Consider the following 10,718-nt stretch of genomic DNA (forward strand, 5'->3'; position numbering starts at 1 on the left):
TGGACCACGCCTATTTTAAGCAATTCTGGATATTGATTTTACCTTGTCATTCTCGATGATCATACTCATTTTGCTTGGACATTTCCGTTACGGCACAAGTCTGATGTTTTGCCTACTATACTATGCTTTCATGCTTATGTCAAAACACAATTCAAAGCTAACATCCGCAGCCTTTAGACCAACAATGGTAGGAGTTTGATAACCACGCCCTACACTCGTTTCTCTCTACACACGGCATCATCTTGCGCCTCACGTGCCCATACACTTCGCAGCAGAACGGCCGTGCTGAGTGGGTCCTCCGCACACTCAATGGCAGTGTCCGCGCACTCCTCTTCCACGGCGACATTCCCCCGGCGTTCTAGCCCGACGCACTCGCCACAGCCACATACATGCTGAACCGCACCCTTGCCGGCCACGCAACAACGCCACTCCCTACGAGCTTCTCTACGGGCACGCTCCCACCTACGATCACTTGCGAGTATTTGGGTGCTTGCGCTACCCAAACTTGGCCACCACTGCTACACACAAGCTTGCGCCACGCTTCATCGCTTGCGTGTTCGTGGGCTACCCTACGGACACGAAGGGCTATCGCTGCTAATAATCCCACGACCCGCCGCATCATCATGTCTCGGCATGTCTACTTCGACGAGCAGCAGTTTCCTTTCAGGATCACGGCGCCTCCAGCTCCCACTCCTCCAACGGCTCCACCCATCATCGAGCTTGTTCCAGCACCACCTCTGACTCATCGACGTCACGTTCCAACGCGCCGGACACATGTGCCCATCGCCCAGGGGCCGTCCTCGACACCAGAGTCCTCAGCACCTATGGCACAAGTGACTCCGGCTACATCGTGCTCAGCACCTGCGGCACAAGTGACTCCAGCTACATCATCCTCAGCACTTGCGGCACCAGCGACCGCCACGTCACCCTCAACAATGACGACGCCGACGTCCACGACCTCACGAGCGCCGACGATGCCCACCGCCTCAACACCGCCGGCGACACTATCAGCATCACCGGCAGCTCTCGCGAGCAGCCCAACCGCTGCAACACCATCCAAGACGTCACCCATGGCATCCGGAGTGCCGTCCACCTCGACACCTACAGCAACGGCCACATCGTCGACTACGCAACAGCCTCTACACCACATCATGACGCGTGCTAGGGTAGGGATCTTCATGCCTAATCCTTGGTACGCTCAAGTTGCCACGACGGTGGACAATCACGCCATGCCCTCCAGTGTCTGTGCAGCCCTGCATGATCCAGCATGTCGCAAGTGGATATTCAAGAACAAGCTCCTTCCCGACGATGCATTGGAATGACAAAAGGCTCGGTGGGTGGTAGGTGATTTCAACCAATGCCCCGACGTCAACTTTGATTAGACGTTCTCTCCCATCGTCAAGCCTGCGACCATTCGGACCGTCCTCACCCTCACCGCCTCTCACCGATGGCCGGTGCATCAGCTGGATGTCAAGAACATGTTCTTGCATGACGAATTGCAGGAACGTGTATATTGTCAACAGCCAACCGGGTTCATCGACGACCGTCGGCCCGACTACGTCTGTCTTCTCACGAAGTCCCTGTACGGCCTCCATCAAGCACCGCGTGCATGGTACCAACGATTTACCGAGTCTTCGAAGCCTCGGCTTCGTCTCCACGGGCTCCGACAGCTCGCTCTTCGTGTTTCACCACGACAACGACACGGCGTGGCTACTGCTTTACGTAGATGACATCCTCCTCACAACGTCCTCGACAACACTTCTGCAGTCCATCATTCGTCAACTTCACAACGCGTTCGCCATGAAGGACCTCGGCCCCGTACACTATTTCCTTAGCATCCAAGTCCAGCACACTGCCGATGGCTTCTTCCTCGATCAGCAGTAGTACACGGATGACATTCTTGAACGTGCAGGAATGACGAACTGCAAGCCCACCTCAACACCTGTCGACACCAAGCCCAAGCTATCCGCCAACAATGGCAAACCGTTCGGAGATGCCATGCTCTACCGGAGCATCGCCAAAGCCCTGCAATACCTGACACTGACCCAACCAGAGCTGGCCTACTCTGTGCAGCAGGCGTGCCTGCACATGCACATGCCAAGGGACATCCACTGGAACTTGATCAAGCGCATACTATGGTACGTCCGCGGTACTACTCGGCATGGCATGCATCTACGTGGCTCCTCGTCCACAGCGTGCATCGATGTGGATTGGGCCGGTTGCCCGGATACACGGTGTTTGACATCAGGTTTCTGCATCTTCGTCGTAGACTCATTGATCTCGTGGTCATCCAAGAGGCAAGCTGTCATCTCACGCTCCAGTGCCGAAGCTGAGTATCGAGGTGTAGCCAATGCGGCTGCAGAGTGTTGCTAGCTGCATAATCTCCTGCGTGAAATGCACTTACTCGTCGACAAGGCAAGCATCATCTTCTGCGACAATGTCTCCGCCGTATACCTCATAGAGAATACGGTGCACCATCGCTGGACCAAGCATGTGGAACTCGATATCCACTTCGTTCGTGAGAAGACAGCGCTTGGACAACTGCGTGTTCTTCATGTACCAACCAAGCATCAGTTTGCATGAAGGGTCTTCCAACAGCGCTATTTGAAGATTTTCGAGACAGTATGTGCATCAAATCAGCCAATGCACTGGCTGAGGAGGGGTGTTAGCATTGTAGGATAAGGTAGCATGACCGGTTCCTTCGGTCTGCCACGACGCCCGTTACTGACGGACGTGCATGGTGTGCTTGTACGTGTATAAAACACACCTGAGATGATCAATACAATATGTCGATTGCCTCTCTCCCTCTTTCAATCTCTTTGTCTAAACTCTAGAATTGCATCTATTTTGGGATGGAGGGAGTATAGTACTAGTAGGAGGACTAGAGAATAGGGAACCTAGTTTACATGTCCCGGCTGCAATCAGTGGCCCGGACGAACACTTTGTGGACTCCGTCACACAAAGACTGTTCGTTTAGCGTTCAAAATTTTCCTACAAAGAGTATTCATATAACTTTCAGACCATCCAATAATAGCCCTCATAATACCTTCTGGTCCAGTTAACGAATCGATTATTTACTCCCACCATCGATACCCGAGTCAGACTCGCTAAATAAGGAAGACTAATAGATCCGACATTTACTACAAGCGTGCATGCATAATTAATTTTACTAGGTAATCCATCCGATTAAAAAGAGTTATTATGGTACTTTGAATTTGAATTTAGTTTTGCTACTATCGTACTTAGAATTTTCTATACGAACAGTGTTCGGGGATCGGAGGGAGTATAGTCGAACACCAATAATTAAAGGGCAGCATTGCACTGTGGTACTCCTACCAACCGGCAGCATTGCACTTTATCGAGTACTGGTCTACTGGACTCGCTGCTGCTTAATTTTGACATGGCTACTCCTACCAATTGGCAACCGGCAACCATTCATCTTTCTTGGCTGTTGCCTGTTGGCTTCCTCCGTGAAGCCCAGATGTTCTTGGAGCCAGATAAAAAAGAATCAAAGTCATGTGTTACGAAACAAAAAGGAATAACTGCAGGAGCATGGAGTAAGGTGCTCCTCCATTTGATCAAACTGCAGGAGCACATGAATTGCAGCCAGCATTTGGTGATTCTATTTTTTGAGATGGTGAAATTAGTGATTACTCTCTCTGTTTCAAATTGTACGTTCCAAATGATAGGTTGTTTTGACTTTTCTAGATTCATAGATATTATTATACACCTAGACATGCACTATATCTAGATGTATAATAATATTTATGAATCTAAAAAACTAAAACAATTTAGAATGGAGGGAGTATACGAAGATTTTATTTGTCACGAGACGCACTGAAAGAAAGAGGACATAGTACATGCATACTCCAAATCTGCCGCTAATAATATTGGAAGCCAGATCAAGGAGAAGAAACGCGGGTAAAAAAGAAAGTGATGATGTGCTGGGCCGGCAGATTAGAGAATGCGCCGCCAGCCAGCCCGGTGCGAGGTCTGGGCCCATGGCTACGATGATTTCTACGCTGGACTGGGCTGATCCTTTTGGATGATTTCTTAAAGTGGCTGCAGTTTTTTCCTTCCTTCTCCGCAAAAGAAAAAAAATAGGAAAAACGAAACTGGCAAAGCATTGCTGCCACCGCTACGCCACCACGCGGCCGCGGCCACGCCTCGCCGCGCGCCGCCTCGCCGCCGCCGCGGCGCCATGTCCCCTCGAACCACCGCAGCCTCCCGCGCCCCTCCCTCCTGCTCCACATGCCGCCTCACCCTTCGACCTCCTCGTTACCCACCCGCACCCGGCCATCGCCGCGTTCCCGCACGCCGGCTTCTCCGGCCTCGCCGACCACCCGCTCCTCGCGCGCGCCGTCCACGGCCTCGCCCTCCGCCGCGCACTCCCGCTCAGCGCCTTCCACCGCAACACCCTCCTCGCCTTCTGGTTCCGCCAACGCTCATCCCCCGCTGCTGCCCTCCACCTGTTCGACGAGATGCCGCACCGGACGTCTTCCTCCTGGTACACCGCCGTCTCCGGATGCGTGCGCTGCGGCCTCGACGGCGCTGCGTTCGTCCTGCTGAGGGACATGCGGGAGCATGATATCCCGCTCAGCGGCTTTGCGCTTGCCAGTCTAGTCACGGCCTGCGAGCGCTGGGGCTGGGAGGAAGGCGTGGCGTGCGGCGCCGCCATCCACGCGCTCACTCACAGGGCCGGACTCATGGGGAACGTCTACATTGGGACCGCGCTCCTGCACCTCTATGGCTCCCGTGGGCTGGTAGCGGAGGCCCAACGACTGTTCTGGGAAATGCCTGAGCGGAATGTCGTGTCGTGGACGGCACTGATGGTGACCTTGTCGTCGAATGGGTACTTGGACGATGCATTGGCAGCTTATCGCCGGATGAGGAGGGAAGGTGTTCCGTGCAATGCGAATGCCTTTGCCACAGTGGTCAGCTTGTGTGGGTCACTGGAGGATGAGGCACCTGGGCTTCAGGTCGCTGCCCATGTCGTGCTCTCTGGCTTTCAGACACATGTTTCAGTGGCAAATTCTCTGATCACCATGTTTGGGAACCTTGGGAGGGTGCAGGACGCCGAGAGGCTCTTTGATGGAATGGAGGAGCGGGACCGTATATCTTGGAATGCAATGATATCCATGTACTCACACGAAGGAGTCTGCAGCAAATGTCTTATGCTGCTTTCAGATATGCGTCTTCATGGTGGAGTGAGGCCCGATGTGACAACTCTGTGCAGCTTGTTATCTGTCTGTGCCTCATCAGATCATGTTGCCCAGGGAAGTGGGATTCATTCCCTGTGTCTCAGGAGTGGTCTGCATTCTTCTGTTCTGGTTGTTAATGCTCTGGTTAATATGTATTCTGCTGCTGGGAAACTGGATGAGGCTGAGTCTCTGTTCTGGAACATGAGCAGACGGGATATAATATCCTGGAACACTATGATTTCATCTTACATGCAGAATGATAGCCGTATTGAAGCATTGGAGACATTGAGTCAGTTACTTCAGATTGATGAAGGTCCACCAAACCACATGACATTTTCCAGTGCTCTAGGAGCATGTTCAACTCCAGAAGCCTTGATGGATGGCAGAACAGTTCATGCCATGATATTGCAGCGAAATCTTCACGACAACCTATTGGTTAGTAATTCTCTCCTCACAATGTATTGTAAATGCAATTCACTGGTAGATGCAGAGAGAGTATTTCAATCAATGCCCATTCGTGATGTTGTAAGCTGCAATGTGCTTATTGGGGGATATGCAGCGCTTGAAGATGCTACCAAGGGAATGCGTGTGTTTTCTTGGATGAGAGGTGCCGGAATAAAGCCAAATTATATCACAATGATAAATCTCCAGGGGTCTTTCAAATCATCAGATGATTTGCGCAGTTATGGAATGGCATTACATGCATACATAGCACAGACTGGATTATTATCAGATGAGTATATTACAAACTCATTGATAACAATGTATGCAACCTGTGGAGATTTGGAATCTAGTACTGATATATTCTGCAGAATCAAGAATAAAAGTGCCATTTCCTGGAATGCTATTGTAGCTGCCAATGTACGGCATGGCCGTGGAGAGGAAGCTCTAAAGCTCTTCATGGATTTGCGGCATGCTGGAAACAAACTTGATCGTTTTTGTGTAGCTGAATGTTTGTCATCCAGTGCATGCTTGGCATCATTAGAAGAAGGCATGCAGCTACACGGTCTTAGTGTGAAATGTGGGTTGGATTCTGATAGTCATGTTGTTAATGCTGCAATGGACATGTATGGGAAATGTGGAAAGATGGATGATATGTTGAAAATGCTGCCTGATCCTGCTAGTCGGCCTACGCAATGCTGGAATACATTGATATCAGGCTATGCAAAATATGGCTATTTTAAGGAAGCTGAGGATACGTTCGAGCAAATGGTCTCAATGGGGCAAAAGCCAGACTATGTGACATTTGTTGCTCTTCTCTCTGCTTGCAGTCATGCTGGTCTGGTAGACAAGGGCATCAATTACTATAACTCTATGGCATCTACATTTGGTGTTTCTCCTGGAATAAAACATTGTGTTTGCATAGTGGATCTCCTTGGTCGTTTAGGGCGATTTGCAGATGCAGAGAAATTTATTGATGAAATGCCAGTCTTGCCAAATGATCTAATATGGAGGAGTTTGCTGTCCTCTAGTAGAACTTACAAAAATCTGGATATTGGGAGGAAAGCCGCCAAAAATCTCCTGGAATTGGACCCATTTGATGATTCTGCTTATGTTCTTTTGTCAAACTTATATGCTACAAACGCAAGATGGGTAGATGTTGACAATTTAAGAAGCCACATGAAGACCATCAAATTGAACAAAAGACCTGCCTGCAGCTGGCTTAAGTTGAAGAATGAGGTGAGCACCTTTGGCATAGGTGACCGGAGTCATATGCACGCAGACAAGATATATGCAAAGTTGGATGAAATCTTGCTAAAGCTCAGGGAAGTAGGCTATGTTGCTGATACTTCATATGCACTACATGATACGGATGAAGAGCAAAAAGAGCAGAACCTGTGGAACCACAGTGAGAAGCTTGCATTGGCATATGGGCTTATTGCTGTGCCAGAAGGATCTACAATAAGGATATTCAAGAACCTCAGGGTCTGTGCAGACTGCCATCTGGTGTTTAAGCTGGTTAGCATGGTTTACCAAAGGGAAATTGTTCTGAGAGATCCTTACAGGTTCCACAAATTCAAAGACGGATCATGCTCTTGTTCAGATTTTTGGTGAGATAGTTATACACCAATTCAGATTTTTGGTGAGAATCCTGTGGTGACATGTCAACACAGGATTCTCTCCCCTCCTCTGACACACACATATGAAAAACTGATGGAGCTGACTGTCAAACACACCTTCCCTTTGTTTGTAAAGATGTTAATTCTCATCCAGGACACATTTGAGTATCTCTTTTGTTCATTGGCCATGTAGATGCAATGTATCCACTACTTGTTCTCTTTGGCACACAGTTGTGCATATAGGTAGACTGGATGCAACCAATGGTTAACTTCTCTAATGTTATCTTATCTAGCTCATATTGCCTACTCACTCCATTCCAAGTTGTAGGTTATTTTGACTTTTTTAGGTGCATAAATGTTTGTATGTATCTAGATATACATTATATTTAGGTGCATATAAACATCTGTACACCTAGAAAAACCAAAACGATCTGCAATCTGGGACGGAGGGAGTACATTGCTTTGCATCACATTCACTGTCCCTCTGGCAAAGACAGTGACATGACGCTCATTGATTGTAAAGATGTTAATTCTCATCCAGTACATCTGTGCTTTGATCTGTGCAGCTGTACACCATTCATTGTCGCTCGTCCTATTCTTCCGAGCCCGAACATTCTTCTTGCAAAGAGAAGAAACGGCCCATACATACTTCTGATCGAATTCTGCCTAACTGAGTAACATGCATGGGCGTAGCTAGGGGTATTCATAGGTATTCACATGAATACCCCTGGCTTTGGACAAAATGTTTAGTATGTGTATACTTCTAGTGCTCATACATGTACGTAGGCCCAACAGTCACTATCTGGATCAAGAAATCTCACTATTTTCTTTACAATGAATACCCAGAGTGAAAATCCTGCCTACGCCACTGGTAACATGCCTATCAAAACTATATCAGTTTGCTCAGAGTTACAATAAGATCAGTTCATATATACATTCATGCTGGACAAAATAAGATCAGTACATTGATAATAAAGGAGAATACTATGCATATGACATATGGAAGTAAAAATTGATTCCATGTCATGGCCACCCCACAACTCCAGTGCCAACGTTCATCACGTGCCAAATGCTATCGGTTTGGACGGATGGATCCATCATCCCGCGCGGTGCGGATCGCGGTGGGCTCTAGCATGATAGCATCATCAAAAGCCCCTGAAAAGGTGGAGCGCAAGTTGGCAGTCCATTCCCGTTCCAGGCCCGTTCAATCTCGTTGGGGCCAAAGCACCACGATGAAAGGAAGAGAAAAGAATGGTATCATCCATGATCCATACACACACAAAAGCACAAGTGGTGGTACAATCAGCTAAGAAAAAGGCGGTGGTTCTCTCTTTCACCACTTTTTCAATTTTTTGATCTCCCTTTTTATCCTGTCTTACTGTCTCTTCACACTGACAAACTGATTGGCCAAGAATTTTAAAGATTGCTCCGTAGCTTCTCCACATTATTCTACCACACACTCGTCGCTTAAAAAACCAAAGAAAATCGCCGGCGGTCGATGTGGATGCAAGCGAACAACTGAACAAGAATCCACCAACTCGCGCGTACTTGGCAGCCCTCTATTTTACGCTCGCCAGGCGCGTCGCCATCGAAGCGCCTCACTTCTCGGCAGGAAGCAATACAATATCATCACTTGATTAGCACGGGCGCGCACGAGCTCATGCATGAACGGAGGCCTACGCTATCAGTTCCTAACGCACAGCCGTACGCCCTCGTCCTCGCCCCGGTCGCCGTCGTCGTCGCCAACGACTCGACACCGATGCCCCGGTAAGTTGGACGCACGCGGCACCGGATCGATCGCATCCCCATGGCCGCCGAGGAATCCGACCGAACGGCCGAAATCCAGGCCCAAATCAGACAGCAAATGGTCTTCCATCCCAACCACCGAATGATCGATCGGCATTAGATTCAGTCATCCAGTCCAATACGCGCTCTCCACTCTATATACGTTCGTACGCTCGTCATAGATTCAGATTTTCCGTGTTCGTCCGCGAGAATATGGGAATTGGACGGATGCGTCCAAAGCCTCCTCCGTCCCAATGATCAGGCTTGCAGCATCCCATCTAGCCACATCATATGATCGAATCGATCGACCAGCCTCCTCCCCAATTATTGCCATCGCCCGATCGCAAGGAGCTCAATTATTTTCCAGGCTACATTGATTCGGTTCATGTGATCGCCCTCGCCCTCGCCCTCGCCCTCGCATGCGAGCCAACCGCACCGACGCGCGCGCGCGAGCCACTGACGACTGTACTACCGCTAGATAATCGGTTGGGTAGTTCAGCCAGGACTCGAGATCAGAAGAATGGAGCTAGAGAGACCCTACTCCAAAAGTGAGCTGCCACTTTTCTCTTGTTGGGCAAGTGTTCAAACTGACGAGCCCGGTAATGGGTTGCTTTCGCCTTTTTAGCTCGTAGTACGGGCGAGCTTTGTTGTGGCCGGGCCAACTGATGGTGATGGTTCAGTCGATCTGAAAGTCTGAAACTAGGTACCACAAGTCTGAGTGTCTGATACATGTATTCAGAAAACAGCGGGAGACTTCTTGCATTGCATGGACGAAAAATGTGAAGAAAGCAAGTTCCGGCTATCTGATATATGTACATAAGTAGCAGTAGATCAGCAGCAGATGTGATTTATGTGAATGTGACGTGCCATGAGAGCCACATTACCGGCAATCAGTTGAGGGTCGTTCTGGCTTCCGGATGTCTGAACTCGCTGGCATCGGCAGGGGTGGGTTCGATCGGCGGAAATGCAAGCGAAGCGAGGCTTTAATTCGGGAGGATAGATGTCAACCTCGCTCGCTACAGGGGGAGAGAGGTGGCGCGGCTGCATCACTGGAAAAAAAGGGTTTGGCCAGCCACTCATCACCCCAGCGTGGCACATTAACTCCGCAGATACAAGTCCATGTGACGCCGAACCGACCGGAAAGACCGACCCCGCAAAGATTTCCGCCGAATCAATGCCTCCGCATGGCAATGTTCCATGCTCGGCGCGGCGAGTCTCCATTCCGATTTCCATGCATGCTGCCGCCCGTGCGTCTGAGAAAGTGAAAGAGCGACAGGGAGAGGGATCAAGACAGGTCCTGGTACGAGTGGTTTCACATTTCCTCAAGCGGTGAAAGTGAACAACAATCTTCTCTTCACAACCGAGAAATTGACAAATACAAATATACAATGTCAAGTTGAAACAATGTGCATTGCTAACTTCACTTGCGGGGAAAAAACACTCAAAATTTCAAGCCTGTTTGGGCGAACACGCAGAAGCAGAGGACAGGGGGAGATGGCAAGCGCAAAAATCCAGAGTCTTCTCAGCTAATTGCAGCTCCTTTCGCTTTACAATCCGGAGGAGGGAGTATTTACAGCATTTACACACCGCCAACGAACCGAAATGGAATCCTGGGCATTGATCTCTCAAGAAGATCCTCACGAGGAGGAAGAAGCTAAAGAAGAAGGGGGCG

General features: G+C 49.5%; 2 protein-coding genes across 2 annotated transcripts; both read left to right on the top strand.

Annotated features, from left to right (window-relative positions):
• The first annotated feature begins 1,914 nt into the window (after positions 1-1,914).
• On the top strand, positions 1,915-2,373 carry LOC117835618 (uncharacterized mitochondrial protein AtMg00810-like). Its single transcript, XM_034714967.1, has 2 exons — positions 1,915-2,149; positions 2,249-2,373. The coding sequence occupies exons 1-2, from the start codon at positions 1,915-1,917 to the stop codon at positions 2,371-2,373; spliced, it is 360 nt and encodes a 119-aa protein (XP_034570858.1).
• Positions 2,374-4,087: 1,714 nt separating this feature from the next.
• On the top strand, positions 4,088-7,549 carry LOC117840045 (pentatricopeptide repeat-containing protein At2g03880, mitochondrial). Its single transcript, XM_034720497.2, has one exon. It carries the CDS (start codon positions 4,482-4,484, stop codon positions 7,254-7,256), a length of 2,775 nt encoding a protein of 924 aa, XP_034576388.1. The 5' UTR covers positions 4,088-4,481; the 3' UTR covers positions 7,257-7,549.
• The last annotated feature ends 3,169 nt before the right edge of the window (positions 7,550-10,718 follow it).

This window comes from Setaria viridis, chromosome 9, assembly GCF_005286985.2.
Source record: "Setaria viridis chromosome 9, Setaria_viridis_v4.0, whole genome shotgun sequence".
In the NCBI taxonomy this organism is placed as follows: Eukaryota; Viridiplantae; Streptophyta; class Magnoliopsida; order Poales; family Poaceae; genus Setaria; species Setaria viridis.

Coding starts and splice junctions, on each gene's coding strand:
- LOC117840045 (XM_034720497.2), top strand. CDS start 4,482: ATGCCGCACCGGACGTCTTCCTCCTGGTACACCGCCGTCTCCGGATGC.
- LOC117835618 (XM_034714967.1), top strand. CDS start 1,915: ATGACGAACTGCAAGCCCACCTCAACACCTGTCGACACCAAGCCCAAG. Junction 2,150..2,248: donor CATACTATGGTACGTCCGCG/GTACTACTCGGC, acceptor GTTTGACATCAG/GTTTCTGCATCTTCGTCGTA.